Source organism: Phanerochaete carnosa (assembly GCF_000300595.1).
Source record: "Phanerochaete carnosa HHB-10118-sp unplaced genomic scaffold PHACAscaffold_2, whole genome shotgun sequence".
In the NCBI taxonomy this organism is placed as follows: domain Eukaryota; kingdom Fungi; phylum Basidiomycota; class Agaricomycetes; order Polyporales; family Phanerochaetaceae; genus Phanerochaete; species Phanerochaete carnosa.
In genome coordinates, this window is record NW_006767629.1 from 423,121 (window position 1) to 441,082 (window position 17,962).

Below are 17,962 nucleotides of genomic sequence, written 5' to 3' on the forward strand. Positions count from 1 at the left end.
CATCAGATCCAGTATCGGAGTGTTTGTAGTAGCAACGCACCCCTACGATGCTCTCGATGTCCTCGTCGCGCGCAATGGCATAGCTGGCGCCGCATACCTGTTAGACGTATAGCTGGCAGCCTGTTTACAGATTCAAGTATGGCGTACCTCGAGAATATATTCGAGCAGGATGTCCAACGGGTCCACGCTCTACCAGTCCAGTCAGCATCTCTCTTTTCTACAACCTTAGACGTAGCTCACCTCGTACGACGATGATATAGCGTCGTAAGGTTCGTCGTCGCCAAATTCGTCGTCGCTAGCCTTGGTGCCTCCGCCAGTATTACCTTCGTCGCCACCCTTCGGAAGCCGGTCATACCCAGCACTGGCGACGATCTTGTACAGAATCTTGAGTCTCTTCTTCAGCCTATAACGCCTGACGAACATGCACTGATTCCTCTCAAGCTCAGTCAGAGGAGTCCCTTCAGGCCGCGGATACTTCTTGCCTTGTCGATGGACCCTTGGACCCGACTGCGTCCTCGTCCGCGATCGAAAGAACTCAAGTCCTACAAGTTTCCCTACTTGTCCTTGCACCGATGCGTGGTACTTCTTGCTTGTGTTGCTGAACACTGTAGCAGCCCAATCGGCGGATGACTTCCCCCATCCGCTGACGAGGACAACATCTTCGGGCCTGACGCCGAGCTTGATAACATCCTTCACATACGAGCACCAGTGCTCGTGCTGGCGGACCATGTACCGCTTGAGCTCTTCGCTCTCGAAAACGGTCTCGGACGTGACGTGGCTCTGGAAGACGAGGAGCGCGCCCTGGACGTCCTTGCATGTGTAACCTGCGCTGAGGCCGGCGGCCGTATCCGCGAATGCAGCGCTATCCGAATCATGAGCACGACGTCGAAATCCGTGGAGATCTGCACTCACACAGAGATGGATCCGCGAGTCTCTTTCTCCTGAACACCATGGCTGCAGAATGGGCCGGGCCCTATCGAATCGTGGCGCTGATCGATGCGAAACACGTTTGGTGGTAGCGTTGGTACGATCTCGAACTGTGTGTCCCAGAAAGAAACTTGGTGTTCTGGCGTCGTGTTATTGATGTTGAAGAGCCTGACAAACGCGCCCTCGCTGACGTAGCCAACATCTCCAATCTGCGGCTCGCCTGTAATATGCGGTTCCGGACGCCAGAGGGCGTATCCTTGGCCGAGCAAGGCGAGACTAGCAGGGTAGATTTTGTCAGGGGTGGGTATATCTGGCGAACGCGAGCGTCGATAGATCTTGAACATGGCTGAAGCTGGCGAGAGCAGCGCCCGAAAGACGGAATACGGGAACTTGGTCACCGATAGCAGGACGAAAGCGGAGACCGATGCGCGTCGCGAAACGCGCGTCATTTGCGCTAACTTTCGCACGATCATGTGCGATGCGTGTTCTCGATATCTCAAGGCTGAAACGACCGCTTCCAGGCTCAGAGTGCAGAGCCTTGTATATATGCTCAGAAACGCAGGTGAGAGTGCACATGAATATCTACACTTATTTACGACTTCTTTGCAGCTGGCGGTCTGAGAGCGGTGCGGCAGAATGCTAGCGTACGCGTAAAGCATCCCCAACATTCCACAGGCACGCCGGTCCTTCTTTTGCAAAAGTCAACAACCGTCTACTGTCCGGCAAGAATTTGGTATCCCAGATGTTAGACGAGGGCGCCGTGAACCCTGCAATAAGCTGTCGCGACGTAGTGCTCCACACCCGGATTTCGCCCTCGCCCTCGTTGAGACCTCCGGCTGCGGCGATGAATTCGCCATTAGGAGAGAATGCTACCGCAGTTCCAAGCGATTCCAAGTGATACATGAAGTCGACCGTTCCGTCCCTGGTGACGATGGCCACCGCTTGACTCCAGACAGCGGCGAGAGGACCGCCATCCGGCGCAAAGGCAGAAGCCTGGGTCTTGCTAGGAAAATCTTCGAGATGCATCACCTCTTTGCAGTTATCGGTGTTGCAGACGCGTCCGCCACCGCGATGATCGCCAATGAATAAGCGATCTCCGCTAGCGGAGAACGCTATGGTCGCCACCTTGGCACCGTGCGAAGGCTCAAGGACGGCGAGCTGAACAATGGAGTCCGTGTCGTAGAGCGCTACTGAATGCTTCATCTGAACGCCAAAACGAGAGCCGTCTGGGGAGATCAACAGTCGCTCGATCTCGTCGCCATGGGGGAAGTGACAAAGAGGCGCGCCGCTTTTGGCGTCCCAGAATTTGACTGCGGAGTCTGTGGAGGCGGTGACGATGCGCAAACCGTGGGTGATGTATTGAACATGCTCGATGGTTTCACGATGGCCCACAAGGCGCAGCAGTGCTCGCCCAGTCTCCAGGCTCCAAACGATTGCGGTCCTATCCGCCGACCCAGAAATGAGGCTACCTCCGTCCGGAGAGAAGGCGATGGAAGCGATAGTTTCTGTGTGGCCTTCATGACCTAATCGCTGAACTGACAATCCGTCTGACAATCTCCAGACAATTATCTCCAGCTCACTGGAGGTGGCGGCCAAAAGCTCGCCATTCGGAGATGATGCGAGCACGCTGGATGGTGCGGCGTCCGCTGTGAGTCGGCTGTCGAAACAGAGGTATCGCCATTTCGTTGGCAAGACGAGCGATAGGTCAGGGTCGTCGGTAAACTGCACAGGGGCCATTGCAGACGTGCCAGCATCGTCAAGGGTGGCATTGGGCCATTTACGAAGGTCAGTGGCGGTGATGAGACGGTGTTCTAGCTTTTCGAACTGTTCGCGGGCTAGTAGCTCAGATATCGATATCGTCCCGTCTGCACGGAACATTAAGACGACTGGCTGTGCCTGCTATATGAACACTTACATTGATCCTTGACTTCGACAGGTGGCTGAACCTTGCGGACGTATGTTGCAAAGTCTATCGGCCGATCGTCGTCCTGCCATACAAATGGTCAGTAGTGACATGGTCCATTAAAGCAAGCACATACCCCTATTATGCTGTCGATATCTTGATCGTAGGCGATGGCGACATCGGCATCTGATACCTGAGCAGCGCTACGCACTGAGACTTCAAAACGCGAAGCAACACTGTGGACGACTTTACCTCGAGGATGTAATCAAGCAGCACATCTAGCGGATCGACGACCTGTGGCTTCCTCAATGAGCTTTCCTTGCTCAAGTGCGGAACGCTCCTCACCTTCTCTTCCAGCCACTGTAGACCGTTATCTTCCATATTGTCTCCGGACTCGCTGTCTTCAGCTACGAGCCCGTCTTCCGCATCACCTCGACTACCATTTCCCGGCAGCCGATCGTAACCTGCGCCGGCAACAATTGTCTTCAGCACCCCAAACCTACGCTTGATCCTATAGCGCATTAGGAAAATTGACTGGTCCTGTTCGAGCGAAGTCGGAGATTCTTCCCCGGGTTCGCGATATCTCGACCCTTGACGATGGCTTTTCGGACCTGAATGTACTCTGGTACGCGACCCCAAGATTTTGAAGCCAACGAATTGCCCAGCTTTGCCTCCAAGCGCGGCATGGCGCTTCGTGACCAAGTTACTGAACGCCATCGCAGCCCAGTCTGCGGATGTCTTGACCCATCCGCCCACAAGGACAATATCCTCCGTGCTGACCTCGTGTCCCAGAACGTCCCGAACATAAGCGCACCAGTGTTCGTGCTGGCGAGCCATGTAAATCTTCAATCGGCGACTTTCAAACACAGTTTCAGAGTACGCTTGACTCTGTAGCACCAGCAGCGCGCCTTGGGTCTCTTTGCATGTGTAGCCTGCGCTCAGGGTCGCTAAAGCCCCCGTTTCTCCGAGACTAGGCGCAGTCAAGACAGGCGACATTCATACAGAACGGGTTGGACGCACGAAAGAGACCCACTTATCTCCCGCTTTCTCACTCCATGGCTAGGATAGTGCCCATGATGAATTGGCCTGTGTCGTTTGTCGAGGTCGAAGACGTCAGAAGGGAGAGCGTCGGTAACTTCGAATGATGGCTTCCAGCGCCTGACTTGATGCTCGGGCTTGGACGCATTGATGTTGAAGAGTCGTATAAACGCACCCTTGCGAATGTATCCTACGTCGCCGATTTGCGGCTCGCCTGTCGAGTCGTGAGGTTCTGGGTACCACAAGGCATACCCAAGGTCTAACGAGAACAGGCTTGAGGGATAGACAACGTGAGGCGAGGTTGGATCGGAAGCACTTGACGGACGATAGAGTCCAAACATGGCAGGAATATTGAGGAGTTTGGTTTCGTACGACGTCAGCGCAATGTCGCATGACGAAGGGCAAGTCGATGCCCAACATAGGCGCCAACGTGGGGCGATCTTTTCGCACGATTATTATTGACGCAGCTCCAGACTTGTCCTTTTGACAACAACACCACGCGTCATCGACCTCTTCGTAAGCTACATTCGCTATCTAGTTTGGATTTGTGTTTTGCATGGATATGTGCGCAATGTCGAACCCTTTGAGGACAACGGAGAGAGAGAGACAAGCGGAGCCGTCAATCAGCTATCTAGGCCTCCGAGCGAACGTTGTGACCTCCTTTTGCGACGGCCTTTCCTGACTCTAATACTACAGCTGGAGGCTCAGCGTGGTAACAGCTCAATCGCTCCCTTTCATATACGGTTGGCTAGAACATTGGCAAGGTCGTGATAGACGGGTCAATGTCAAAAGAAGGGCAGAGCGGCCGGACAGAGCGGCTGGACAGAGCAAGGCGCACGTCCTATGACGGAGAATTTGTGTGATACACCACTCGATGCAATCGGTTGTTTGTCTAAAATATGACAACATCAACTGCTCACTTTACTTTTATGTTGAGAAGTAGCCTCTCGATGGTATGTGTTCCTGGGACGCGAATTGTTTAGCAACACAACATCTAGGCTTTAGGCAATTTCTCGTGCGAAGCCATCGGCTAATGGGGCTAGAGCTGGCCTTGCTCTGGTTGACTCGCAGCGTGTAGTACGTCCCAGGCTCACTTTACGCCGTCATCATCCCAACTCCTCAGGCTACGAATTACAACGCCCTCCCTTGACACCTCATGTTCCGTCTGCATCGTCGGCCACCAGCTCCGGACAAAATCTACTCATCTAGTCTCGAGTCGCTTCACTTGGGTCGTGCCCTTTGGTACCCGGAACCGCATGTGACGGGCGAGCCGCAGATCGGCGATGTGGGTTACATACGCGAAGGTGCATTCGTCAGGCTGTTCAATCTGGACACCTCTGCACCCGAAAAGCGAGTTACGTTCTGGGAAACACCCTTCGAGGCCGCCGAACCCTTACCGCCGGGTGTGCTCAAGATTGACAGCAGGCGTCGCCCGCTGGCTCCCAACCACTATTGTAGCCATGGTGTCGAGACCAAAGAAATGCATGCTTCGGCCAATGTGTGAGCGGAATAACTCACCCGATAGATGTTTGGTCACTGACTGTCAGCAGAACGACCGGTATAGGTGTCTCCGTAACCCTCAATGCCGAGTACACGTGCAAAGGAGCCCAAGGTGCAGTTCTCGTACTCAAAAGCGAGGCCCACTCCGAAATGATGTTCGAGAGCCGGGTACTTGAGCAGTATATCATTCGGAACCACGACAGTTGGTACAGATACGCAAGGGACGTTCTTGGACATCGTGTCAAGAGGGAGAAGCTCATCATGGTCAGCGGCTGGGTCAAAACTGAAGCGGACTGGGCAGCAACTGCATTCTGCAACACTAGCGTGAAATCTGGCGCATCACTCGGAGGCAATGTCTTTGGTGTTGCCGGAGCCGAAATGGGCGGATCGTCCACGAGCTCTTTAACGGGCCCAAAGATGCATCGAAATGGCGAGCACTACACAACGAACACGTCAATAGCCCCTCCAATGGCGGCAAAGAGGGACCAATGCGTCTTTCTGAGGTGTTACAAGATCCTATGGCGACTAGGGGTCTTACCAAAGGTGGTTGCGGGCGCGGGCTACGACCAGCTTCCAGATCCAGGAGATGCGAGAGGTGCCTCGGCAGGAGAAGGGGTCATCGCTAGAGGGGAGGAGGATGTCGACGGTATGGGCGATCTCGGTTTTGTAAGCGAGGTATGTGCTCCCCCACGGTACATTGCGAGGCGCACCAACCAACAAGACACCAGAGCGAGGTTTCCGATCCGCTGGACATCCTGCTGGATTATATCTTGGAGGCACGCCTTCTTCCCGTTTCCGTTCGTGAGTCCTCGCGCTAAGACGGGAGCCTCTGATAATAGACTTCTGGCGTCGAGATCGCCATCGCAAGCGATGGTGACGTGGAGAGCGTCGTCGTAAGTATTTTGAGATGTATCTGCCAGATGGGCGATGACTGAATTTGAATTCACTCAGGGTGGCATTCACGTAGTTGATTTCGCAAGCTACCTTCGCCAACTGCAGCCACCTGTGGAGGTCGAGGGCGCCGGTATGTTCGTGATCGTCTCATGATGGCACCATCTAAGTATGATTTTATTTCTCGCCCAGTCGGATCGCTGTGCATGGAGAAAGTTATATCACATGAGCGAGATCGCGCTTTCGCGAGGCGCACCATTACCGCTTCCGACTTGGCCGATTGGCCGAACGTCATTCGTGACAACGCTGGTCGCTTAGAGGATGGACGCGTTCATATCGGGCCCACGGAAGCAGAGGCTTGGCCGCTGAAATTGAAGCGGCTCCTCTTCATCGACTCTAGGCATCCATCCCATCCCTGCAGCTGCTTTTCTGTATCGAGCGATGGCCAGCTCTTGGCAGCGTCCTTCAGGCATAATGACATCCTTGTATGGCGGCTCTCTGATGGTCTGCTGGTTCAACGCCTACACCAGCAGGGTCACAAATACGACGTCTGGTCTCTATCATTCTCTCCCACTGATTGCGTCCTTGTCTCGGGATCCGCTGATAAGATCGCGATTGTCTGGGACATTAAGACCGGTCACGTACTTTTTCGTCTGGTAGGAGACGAGGGGGCTATGCGTAGGGTTATATACTCCCCCGACGGCGCGCTTATCGCCACCGGTTCCGGTGTCTACACGTCTGTGAAGATTTGGGACGCCTTCACCGGAGTATGTCTCCACTCCTTCACCGGCGAAAAAAATTCCATCTACGACCTCGCCTTTTCACCCGATAACTCATATTTCTGTGTTGCGGTGACCTACTTTTGCTATATCCACGACACCAATACCTTTGCTGAAATTGCTAGGCCGCGGCACGAAACGGACCGAACACTCAGCTGGTCAGTGTGCCATAAAGGAGATCGCATAGTCGATGCATCGGTCAAGAATCAGGTGAAGATTTGGAGCATGGCAACAGGAGAAGAGCTCCTGGCGATTGATCACCCGAAGCTATTATCGTGGCCTGTCGTATTTTCTCCGGATGACGCCGAGGTGCTGGCAGTTTGCGACGCAGACAACACGGCTGTCACCTACGACTCACGAACGGGTCAGCTATGCCGTATCTATAGGCCATCAAAAAAACCTCGTTGCGCGGCGTACTCTTCGAACGGAGACTACGTTGTCTTCGGAGACACCGGCGGAGATCTCGCGGTATACGACGCGAAGTCTGGAACATTTCTCGCAACCTTTGTGCTGGGTGAAAATGATAGATACCTCCAGGAGATTCGATTTATTTCTGATAGCCAGACTGTTCTGATGCGTTTCTTACACGGGCCTCTCAGATTATGTAACATCCAAGATGCAATGCGCATGCGATAGCGTTGAGAGAGGGTAGAAATACTTGCCTCGCATGTGGCTTGTCGGAGCAAATATATACTGTAGATGAAGTGCGAGATAGATCACGCAATGCGTAAAAATTCATAGTGCTATATCAAAGTACCTACCAATGGCAACAGTATAAGGCCCATAAGGAACGGAACGGCACGTTGAAAGAAGTCGTTACCATCGGCCGAACTCAAGTGCAACATATTGGTGGGATAGAGACTTAGGTTCGTGGTGATTGTTTTGGAGGTATTTGTGTGTGCATGACGGCCGTTTGGCGTTGTAAATCGCAGCTGCATGCCGGTGTAGAGCTGAGGCGAGAGCCTCGGAGGACAGCTCCGGGCTCGACTCAAGGTGGAAGATGAAGAGCTGAGGAAATTATTATTACGTGCGAGAAAGTTGATAGCCCTTGGCCGTAGCTCTAACTTGGTGAGTAAAAAGCTCGACATGTCGAAGTCGGAGTTCGGAGACGAAGTACAGCAGGTGACGCAGAAAGTTCTCAACGTGAATATTTGCTGAGCGCATGTACCGACACAAGTAAGCTTCGCTGGGGAATCCTGGGTCGCATGACAAGAAGCGTGCGCCGCGCTAAGACAAGCAAGGGTGTTGTTGGTGACGGCGAGAGGCCGGGCTCCGGCAAGCCGTGAGTATCTCAGCAACAGAGTGTACGCTAGCTACGTCTAGGAAGAGTGTCGACATTGATATCTGTTGCAGGCCGATGGGTCGTCGAATCCGAGGGCCGACGCGCGAATAAACTCGTCTGGCGCTGGCAGCTCCGGCGTGAATACTTGAGTCTGCAATCGGGTGATCGCCCATAAAACGGCAGAGACAGTCAAAGCGATTTTGAACTTTTAGTCACCAGCTCGTTGGCGAGAGGGGAATAGGGGCCAGGAGGCATCCACGATTCAGATCTTATTGAAACAATTCGCTTAGCTACCTCTAGGTGGTCTCACCCCCGGGGTCCTCAGGTACACTGCCGCATACAGTAATTCGATCAAAAGGCATACTTAGCACCCACTTTCTGCCCACCTCGCGTCGAGCGAGCCGGAGCGACTCGAACTCACAGAGCTGAGGCTCCTCGCTTTCTTCCGATTCAATATAGGTTCTGTCAAGCTGCGTAGAGTCAGGTTGCGCAGTGTGAGCAAGAGTTGTATGGCTATGCAGCGGGCTTAGAATAGGTACGCATGAACTCATAGTAGCTGATAGTAGACTAAGTAGAGTTACCAAACCTTTGTGGCATCAACCTCACAGTATCTATGTGCGACACTCAAGATACTGCGGGTGCGCCGTCAGTTGTCTGCCCATGAACCTCGGCGTCTTATTCGGTAGATGCTGTCACTACGACGAGCTCATTCGCCAGCAAGGCGACATTTGCCAATGAGGTGTGCAGCCATCACCCTGAGAACCCGACGGTTGCGTCTACTTCCTCCACGGTGACGATGTTGAGTACTCGGCGCTCGCGCGCAGTCGCAGCAGCCGAGGCGACGCTTGGCAAGACCTGCCGCATTGCTGGTCGTGGATGCCTCCTGATAGGGGCTGTGAATGGGAAGTCGCGAGCGGAGCGGTCCTTCGTGCCGGTCAGCCACGGTCACGTGAAGGCCCAAAAGAGGTTCTTACATAAGCGTGTCGCGATGTCTGATTTCCTGAAAACTCTTACATTCATGGTCACCATATTGCTCGACGCCGCAGATACACCTTCCCCATGTATACATCATATAAAATACACACATTTTACGTTCTCCTTCTCTCGACAGCGATTCGCAGCCTCTTGACCACCGCTGAGTCATCGATGCAGTATGCTTGACGTGTCACATCTTCCAGTTGGAGTCCAGCTACATTGCACGACTCCTCCATAAGCGTAACGTAGAGGTGCCTACGGAAAAGAGAGATGGCATACGCGCAAAATTGCATACAAGGACCATCTATGGCTAACTGGCACGAGCGTTGGCGACAGATGCTTCCCCAATACTCTCGCGGCAGCACATCTAGGACGTAGCCAGCGATGTCTGCAGCTTATTGACTCATATAGCTAGCGCTATTATTGCATTCTCCGGCAGCTCTTTCGCTGCTATGTCGGAACAGACATTCTCACTATTCTTGCACGCGCATCACCAATGCGGACTATCACAATTCCTAAAGCCCAACGAATGGCAGAAAAGAAGTGCTTACCTCGAGCTTATATTAGCTTGCCTAGAAGCTATCAACCAGTATATGGTGCGCATCTGTCTTTTATGCGTGCGAAATCATCAGGCTCATAGCGCTGGAACTGTCCCTGCCGTCGATCTTGCCGCGTGCACGTCCAGGCTTGTTCTACGCCGCCATAGCTGCTCCACCAATCCGCTGCACACCACCCTTCTCAGGTGAACATGTTCCGCATCTCTCGTCCGTCACCCTCTCCAGAGGAAGTTTATTCATCCAGTCTTGCGACGCTTCACTTGGGCCACGCCCTCTTGTATCCGGAGCCGCACAAATCAGGAGAGCCGCAGATCGGCGACGTAGGCTTCTTCCACCATGGAGCATTCGTCAGGCTCTTCAACCTAGATACCTCTTCGCCCGAGAAGAAGGTTACATTCTGGCCGACACCGTTCGAGAACATAGAGCCCTTGCCTCCGGGCGTGCTCCACATCGATTCTAGGCGTCTTCCATTTGTTCCTGGTCATTATTGCAGCCATGGAGTTGAGAGAAGGGAAGTTAATGCCTCAGCGGACGTGTGAGTGGATCGAATTATCCTAGACTTACCTTCATGCCGACGCCTCGCAGGACGGCCGGCGTTGCAAGCATATCCTACAACCCAAGTGCCGAGTACACGTGCAAGGCGGCGAAGGGTGCGGTCCTCACGCTCAGGAGTGAGGCATACATCGAGAAGATATTTGGTAATAATCTTCTCGAGAAGTACATCCTCAGAAACCACGACAATTGGTATGCATATGTCAAGAATATTGCACTCCAGGATGTCGAGCGAGAGGACCTCGTCTTTGTCAGCGGCTGGGTTAAGACCACAGCGGACTGGATGATAACCATTTTTCAAGGCACGAACACGCACAGCAGAAGAAGCCCGGAGATAAGCCGACACGGCGAAGGCTACTTAGGAGACCCGCTCGGGGAGACGAAGAGACACCAATGTTTGTTTGTGAGCGGCTACAAAGTACGACGCAGGTTTGGAGTGGTGCGAGACGTCGCCTCGATTGATTAGGACCAACCACTAGCAAAGCATGCGGGACCTTCAAAATAATGTACGTGCTGCACTACGCACTCTACGAGGTGCGAAATCTGACTGAGTCTTAGTATGGAGCGGGTCAGCTACAATGAACCTGTCTGTTTCGCGCTTTGAGGCTCAAAGACCAAATTGAGACCAGTTCTTTGATGTGCAGAGCGCAGCTAGTTGCATGAGGTTACAGTTGACACACTATGGACGCTGTTGTATATGATTTTCTCGTGTCTATCAGAATGTACCCGAGTCTTCGATAGTTAGGCAAAATTCTATCATCACGACTTACCCAATACGTTGGCCACCACGACAGCTACGCACGCGTAAGCTCTTCGAGCCCCACATTTCATGTGGACTACTTCGACAGTTCGCTCTGGCCTCGAGTGACGAGCCTGATCGAGCCATAGGACTTCTTGAAGCACGCCGAGATTTATCCATATTCCACAATATTGATATATTAATTTGCTGCAACGATACGCATGCGTACGAGCTTAGTCTGGGTACGACTGCTTTTAGCCAGAGAGAATCCCCGCCGAAACAGGGCTAGAAATATCAAATTGCGCCCAATACGTTGGCTCAAATTGACTAAAACACAGATACCCTTGCTGTCGCTGTCGAAAAGGACTACTATGTTGGACGGCGGGTTAAAATCACTCTAAAATATTCGTGTCCGTCACCGAGTCAGGCAGCTCTCCCATAATGCTTATGCCCTTGGGGACATGAAGCGATGTAGTTGAAGTCTCGTCTAACAGGGAGCACGACTCGGAGAGCGGCGTGTCAAGCGATATGACCACGCTTTGCTTTTTCCTGAAGATGAACAATCGTCTGTTTAGTTACGGCGGAATGGCAAGCGCGACGTAACTAGCAAGCCACTCGGAGTACCATAGAAGAGTAACGGCGTCAGTCGTCGTCTGAGAACTGCTCCGAGAACCGCATCTGTATAAACATGTCCACGAGCTTCTTATATTCCAGGGAGTTCGGTCGTCATTTCAGGGGCGGATCTCGAGCAGCTCTGCGCGCAGCGGTTCCTGACGGATACGTAGTAAGTGTATGTCCGCATTGATGCATTTCAGATCGTATTTATGGAGACAAACGTGGACATCCTGTGTATAGATCGTATAGCTAACATTGTGTAGTCGTAAAATGTTGGGTCAAGGGCGTACCTAATCTGCATAGCCGTCTTCTCCTCCGGCAACTTATCTGCAGCGCCTGCATGCCTTTTCTCCCAAATTGACGAGGGCAACTTGAATCCATGCCAACCCTTCACGCTCATTACCCGCGTATCTGCATGTCTCGAATTACATTCCAGCTTCCCAAGGCTGTCCGGTTGAGTGACCATTGCTGTTAGACACACTCTCTCTTCAGGGTAGACGCGTCGGAACGCGCTGTTCGGGGCGTCGAGGATAGTCTTCATGTGCTGCAGGCTGTTAGGAGGAGATTAATGGAAGTGACTGGCCCGAGTGCGAGCGGATTGTTAGGCTGTTGTTAAGTACAAAAAAATATGAATTTTACAAGACATGCACATCAAATTTATCACAGTATCTGCGCAACTATCCCAGGCATTTCCAATTGACACGCCGATGAGCGTACAAGGTTCGAGCACCGCGCAGCTCATCTGGTTGATAATGTCTACCCCTCCCCTCAAAGGTGTCATGTATTGCGTTCTAAGCAACTCTGGTCAGAGGGCTCCAGGTTACACTTTGTGTGTAATCGCACCTGCACGATTCATGCTCAAGTGGCACTGCTACGCTTTGCGGCAAGCCATAAAAGCAAATGTCCAATGTTGATGCTAGTAGTGATAAAGATAAAACTGAGAGCTACCACAGATAGTCGGCCCCAGGGTAATCAACGATGCCCAGGCTTAGACGAGGATGTCCAGGAGAGTGCGCGGGACGTAGCGACTTAAAAGGGCCCGGAGCGGAGCGCCCTAAAGAAGCAAAGCGCTCTTGTTACTATTCTTCGTGACTCTAGCTTGTCAGCGTCATTCGCACAACGGCCGCCATGTACATCGTCTCTTGCGCGCAAAATATGACATTTCTATCCTCTACGTCTCTATCTGCTGGAATCCGCTTGGTATTCTCATACATGCCGTCGGACGCATTGATTGCTATCCAGTCCAGTCATACCAGGCTGCGGTGGCTCAACAAGGGCGGCGCGGGAGTTATGTGCAATTCCCATGACAAGTTCGAATATAGATATGTACACCACTATCCAGTTACGCCTCCAATGGTTCGACTCTGAGGGGCAGGCTGGGCTTCTTGCCGTCCGGCCCCACGGTAGGATACGCGATGCCGGCGCGATTCCAGAAAATGTCGCCGTTCTTGCCCTTGCAAAGCGACAATCGGAAGGACGTGATCAGCATCGCAAGCAAGACCTCTGGAGCGTTCTGTCAGCAGTGTACCGCAGAAAGTGCTGGGTACTCACTCATTTCGAGCTGCGAGAATTTAAAGCCGCTGCAGATATAGAGGTGAGTTAGGGCAGACTTGCTTTAGAGACGGGTTAGATCGTACATGCATGCCCGCCCTCCGCCATTGAAGGTCATCCTGTGAGTTGGTTAGCGAGGGGCAGCGTCGGTAGGTTCTGGACTGGACTTGCAAGTTGGAATATACCCCAGGAATTTTCGCATCCGTGACCGACTCGGGAAGTTTGCTATCTAACCAGCGCTCAGGCTTCCACTCGCACGCGTCGTTGCCCCAGATCGCCTTGTTGCGGTTCGACGAGTATATGCCGATCATGATGGCAGTACCCTTCGGGACGTGGATGGCCGTGGTGGAGGTGCCGTCGCGTAGCGTGAGCGGCGTGCTGAGCGGCATGATAATATCGCGCATGCTCCTACGAATGTATCATAATCAGCTGAAGTACCGTGATACAACCGGTGCAACGTACTCGCGAGATGCAAATGCAACGGGGGGATAGCTGCCACAGCTCCCGTTAGAGATGCTCGTTGGTCATCAAAAAGTGCTACCTACAGGCGCATCGTCTCCCTGCAGATGGCATCTAGGTAGGGCAGGCTCACGAGCTCGTCGTACTCCAGATCCTGCCCATCGTTCTGGGAGCGAGCCTTGAGAAGCTCTGCACGCAGCCTCTCTTGGACGTCGGGGTTAAGACAGAGTAGATGCAAGATTCGCGCCATTGCGCCCGATGTGGTGTCGGTACCAGCCAACGTGAATGTCCTACACATAAGTCACACCAGCGATCAGCGTCCTCAGACCCGTACGAGGTACGCAATAGCCATACGTGATCTGTGCGATGATTTCTTCCTCAGGCAGCTTGTCTGCGGAGTCGGCGTTCATGTTCTCCCGCACTACCGAGGACGTCTTGGATTAGCATCGAATGCTTAAACCTGGGATACGCGCACATACGCAGGACGCTCATCAAATCCCGGCCCTCCATGACTTTAATTTTCAGCTCCTCGTCATTGCTGTCAAGCGCAATCTTCTTCTCCGCGTAGATCTGCCGAGATGTACTGTCCAGGACATCGAGGAGAGCTTTCATACGCTGCATGCCGCTATGCGGCACGAGATAAAAGTGCCTTTTAATGAACGCGCCGACGGCAGGGTACCGCTGACAGAGGTCGATGAGAGGGTCGAGTACGTGTATTACCAGACGGAAGAGGGCGAGACGGGATAGCGTCGGGCTGTCTCGATAGTCGGCATGATAGAGAAGACGCAGAAAAGGGCAGACGTACCTGAAGTCCTTGACGGCAACTGCGAAATCGTTCTGGACGTCCTCCACCAGCGGGTCGAAGGAGTGTCCAAAGCCGCCCTGACCCATGAGCTCGAGTGCCGTGCGGCTCATCCAGACAAGGACATCTACCTCCTCGGTCTGGGACGCCTTGAGTTGCATCTGGATGCCTGTGCGGGACTGTGCCAACGAGATCAGATAGACTCGGACATCATTCGCAATGCAGCGCACGTACGCGGTTCACGACCTCGTAGAATATCGGCGTCAATCTGCGCATGTGCGCGATAGAGAATACAGGGTTCAGAAGCTTGCGTTGCTTGCGGTGATGTTCGCCTGAGGGTAGCGCAGTTGGCTCGACGACGCAGATACTGGAGAATCCTTGCTCGTACCAAGGGTTGAAAATAAGCCTGGACCAGTGCCCAGCTTGCGTCCGCTGCAAATCAAGAATGTAAATGCCGAAGGAGCATACCGTAAGTGCGAAACTACAAACACAATCTGAGATGGCGCCTCCTCATAGACGTCTTGATCTTTGACGGTAACATGGTGCATGGCTTTCGGGTCGAAAACCCACAGTACGGGTCTCTGCGAGCGGGGACATAAGTATTACTGATGACTTCCAGCTCGTCATCAAAAAAGCTGCTCACCCCTAACATTCCAGTGCATTTGACGACCTGTCCATAGTCGTTTGTAAGATGATCGAGGAATGGCCAGGCACCACGGTTCTGCAGCTGAGCCATATTACCTGTAATGAATAGATGATTACTGTTCGTAAGCCACGGGTTGGAACGCCGTAGATACATACCCTTCAGAACTGACGGCGGCATCGGCCCCGGTATCGCATCCAAAGGGGACCGGAGGACATAGTTTCTCGCCAGTTTCCACAGTAGCAGAAGCAACCCCGCCAATGCGGCCCATGGAATAGCGGAGCCGAGGAGAGACATCTTGGGTGCAATAAGAACGTGTAGGAGTCGAGCGGTGCGTTGGCGGATCCCGAGGAGTGCTTTATACATTGCTGCCCCTGCCGTGCCGACCCTTATTGATATCACTCCTCGCACTGCGCATTGATTGTCAAAGCACGCCCGTGGGACTCGTGAGCGAAGCGCGGGCCGTAGGCAAATCTTAATGACGTCAGCTGATCTATCGAGGCTGATGGGCGCGAGGATTCTTAACAAATGGCTGAGCACCGAGAGCAGCCTGTGTGTATGTGGCAACGGTAATACGTATCAGTGTTGCTCTCAACGCGCCAGGAATATCTGTGGTGAATTATTCGGGTAGGACATCAGGAAGTAGGACTTGGCTCCATAGTGCCCCATAATGTTCCTCTAGCACCATGTCGCAGTCGCACTGTGGAGCCAAGTTATTTTCCTGATAGATGGCATTCGTTGTCATGCAGTTCAGTGGATGCAGGAGCAAGCGTTTTTCTCACGATCGGTAAAGGGGCCAATAGTCAAGCAATTTTGAGATTCTGCCGCACCGAAGGCTGGGTATCAAGCCAAGACGCGGCATGGCTTGTGCTAGTAAGGTTGCCTGGCTCAGCATAAAGAATATCACAAGTTTATTGCGTAACATAGCCACCTTGCACGCAAGTCAAATTCCAGGGATGAGTGTGGTTGTTTGCACTTTGCGGGTCTGACGTGGCAGCTGAAAGACAACAGCTTATATAATCTCTTTGTGGCGACCGATCTCCGCGCAACACCGTGAGCACGTGCAGCCTCCTGAGCGACTCGACTCACGACGTGCGCTTTGCCAGCCTCCCACTATCATCTGAATGATAGCCGCAGTAAATATCCACATCCTTCAGCTTCATCGTCAGTGCCCCAAAATCTGGCGTGCACCACGCCCTAACGCACCGGGCCGGGCCATCGGTTGACTAAGGTTTGAGCGTCCTCCCCTCGTGCGAATACATCAAGCTGATGGCTCCTTCCGGCGTTATCGATCTACGGTGCGCTCTCTTCACATCGCCGTCATTCCCCTGCCTTCCTCTATCGCATAGTATTCTCGCTCTAACACGTCATGTTCCGCTTCCGTCGTCTACCGTCTGCTCCAGACGGGATCTATTCATCCAGCCTCGAGACCCTCTGCCTCGGTCACGCCCTCTGGTACCCGGAGCCGCATGTGACGGGGGAGGTACAAATCGGCGACGTGGGCTTCATTCGCGACGGCGCATTTGTCAGGCTGTTCAATCTTGATACCTCTGCGCCCGAGAAGAAGGTCAAGTTCTGGCCGATACCTTTTGAGGACATAGAGCCCTTGCCTCCGAGCGTACTGCAAATCGACTCCAGAAGCAGCCCACTCGTCCCCGATCATTATTGCAGCCATGGGGTGGAGGGCAAAGAGATACATGCCTCCGTGGACGTGTGAGTACACTGGTTCGTTCGAAAACCGCCTTCTCTCTGACGCTCTGCAGAACGGCTGGCGCAGGCGCATCTGCGGCCCTTAGTGCCAACTACACGTGCAAGGCAGCGCAAGGCGCGGTCCTCGCCCTCAAGAGCGAGGCGTACGCAGAATCAATATTCGAAAGCCACGTTCTCAAGACTTACATCATCAGGCACCACGACAAATGGCACGCGTATGTCAAAGACGTCCTCGGCCAGGACGTCCAGCAGGAGAACATCGTTGTTGTCAGTGGGTGGGTTAAGACTACGCCGGATTGGGCGGCAGTTACCTTCCGCAACACGAGTACCAGGTTCGGGGCCTCATTCAAAGGGCATGCTGGTGGGACCGCGGGAGTAGAATTTGGCGGCTCTCATACGCGCTCTGTGACGGGCCCGCGGATGCAGCGTCAGGGAAAGAACTACTCGAAGAACGTGTCAGACCCCTCTACCGCAGAGGCCAAGAGGGATCAGAGTACCTTCCTGAAGCGTTACAAGACGAAAAGGCGATTTGGGATCTTGCAGGAGGTCGTCGCGGGCGCGGGCTACCATCAGCTTCCAGACCCCGGAAACACGAGAGGTGGTTCGGGAGAGGAAGGTGTGATGGCACAGGAGGTGGAAGACGTCAACGTATCAGAGGTTATGGGGTCCAGTGATGACGTTCGTGTATATTACGGTGTACTACAAGACGTTCGAACTGACGAATTAACAGGGAACGGCTCCCGATTTATTGGACATCCTTCTGGACTACATACTCGAGGTAAGTCCGCTCGATGGTTTTGTCGATTACGCTAAGCGAAGAAATTTACGATAATAGGTTTCCGGTGTCGAGATTGCCATTGCAAGCGATGACCAGGTGCAAAGCATCATCGTGCGCGCCCTACACTGCTTGTAAGAGTGCGAAAACTGACCATTACTCAGGGCGGTAATCGCGTAGTTGATTTTGCAAGCTATCTTCGTCGGGTACAACCCCCGGTAGAAGTCGACGGCACGAGTGGGTTTTTTGTCTTCTCGAAATAGA

At 53.2% G+C, this 17,962-nt stretch overlaps 7 protein-coding genes across 7 annotated transcripts; 4 read left to right on the plus strand and 3 right to left on the minus strand.

Moving 5' to 3' along the window:
* Positions 1–890: 890 nt before the first annotated feature.
* Positions 891–1,339, minus strand: PHACADRAFT_248967 (uncharacterized protein). Its single transcript, XM_007391395.1, has one exon. It carries the CDS (start codon positions 1,269–1,271, stop codon positions 909–911), a length of 363 nt encoding a protein of 120 aa, XP_007391457.1. The 5' UTR covers positions 1,272–1,339; the 3' UTR covers positions 891–908.
* Positions 1,340–1,342: 3 nt separating this feature from the next.
* PHACADRAFT_248968 (uncharacterized protein) lies at positions 1,343–2,808 on the minus strand (the record flags this gene model as incomplete). Its single annotated transcript, XM_007391396.1, has 1 exon — positions 1,343–2,808. The coding sequence occupies one exon, from the start codon at positions 2,803–2,805 to the stop codon at positions 1,567–1,569; it is 1,239 nt and encodes a 412-aa protein (XP_007391458.1). The 3' UTR covers positions 1,343–1,566.
* A 2,216-nt stretch (positions 2,809–5,024) lies between these two features.
* Positions 5,025–6,191, plus strand: PHACADRAFT_136010 (uncharacterized protein; the record flags this gene model as incomplete). Its single annotated transcript, XM_007391397.1, has 3 exons — positions 5,025–5,368; positions 5,419–6,007; positions 6,073–6,191. The coding sequence occupies 3 exons, from the start codon at positions 5,025–5,027 to the stop codon at positions 6,184–6,186; spliced, it is 1,047 nt and encodes a 348-aa protein (XP_007391459.1). The 3' UTR covers positions 6,187–6,191.
* Positions 6,192–6,465: 274 nt separating this feature from the next.
* PHACADRAFT_87103 (uncharacterized protein) lies at positions 6,466–7,674 on the plus strand (the record flags this gene model as incomplete). Its single annotated transcript, XM_007391398.1, has 1 exon — positions 6,466–7,674. One exon carries the CDS (start codon positions 6,466–6,468, stop codon positions 7,672–7,674), a length of 1,209 nt encoding a protein of 402 aa, XP_007391460.1.
* A 2,363-nt stretch (positions 7,675–10,037) lies between these two features.
* PHACADRAFT_248971 (uncharacterized protein) lies at positions 10,038–11,156 on the plus strand. The gene is made up of 3 exons (XM_007391399.1): positions 10,038–10,387; positions 10,438–10,910; positions 10,963–11,156. Exons 1-2 carry the CDS (start codon positions 10,044–10,046, stop codon positions 10,868–10,870), a joined length of 777 nt encoding a protein of 258 aa, XP_007391461.1. The 5' UTR covers positions 10,038–10,043; the 3' UTR covers positions 10,871–10,910; positions 10,963–11,156.
* A 1,944-nt stretch (positions 11,157–13,100) lies between these two features.
* Positions 13,101–15,510, minus strand: PHACADRAFT_88318 (uncharacterized protein; the record flags this gene model as incomplete). Its single annotated transcript, XM_007391400.1, has 12 exons — positions 13,101–13,261; positions 13,310–13,367; positions 13,477–13,717; positions 13,772–13,801; positions 13,855–14,058; positions 14,123–14,189; positions 14,248–14,522; positions 14,574–14,749; positions 14,805–14,951; positions 15,062–15,151; positions 15,214–15,311; positions 15,372–15,510. 12 exons carry the CDS (start codon positions 15,508–15,510, stop codon positions 13,101–13,103), a joined length of 1,686 nt encoding a protein of 561 aa, XP_007391462.1.
* Positions 15,511–16,520: 1,010 nt separating this feature from the next.
* PHACADRAFT_248974 (uncharacterized protein) lies at positions 16,521–16,940 on the plus strand. The gene has a single exon (XM_007391401.1). It carries the CDS (start codon positions 16,583–16,585, stop codon positions 16,928–16,930), a length of 348 nt encoding a protein of 115 aa, XP_007391463.1. The 5' UTR covers positions 16,521–16,582; the 3' UTR covers positions 16,931–16,940.
* Positions 16,941–17,962: the final 1,022 nt, after the last annotated feature.

Bases quoted from the DNA above. Each gene is read 5' to 3' on its own strand.
- PHACADRAFT_248967 (XM_007391395.1), bottom strand. From the start codon at position 1,271: ATGTTCAAGATCTATCGACGCTCGCGTTCGCCAGATATACCCACCCCT.
- PHACADRAFT_248971 (XM_007391399.1), top strand. From the start codon at position 10,044: ATGTTCCGCATCTCTCGTCCGTCACCCTCTCCAGAGGAAGTTTATTCA. The intron at 10,388-10,437 runs GTGAGTGGATCG...GACGCCTCGCAG, and splicing joins GTTAATGCCTCAGCGGACGT to GACGGCCGGCGTTGCAAGCA.
- PHACADRAFT_248974 (XM_007391401.1), top strand. From the start codon at position 16,583: ATGTTCCGCTTCCGTCGTCTACCGTCTGCTCCAGACGGGATCTATTCA.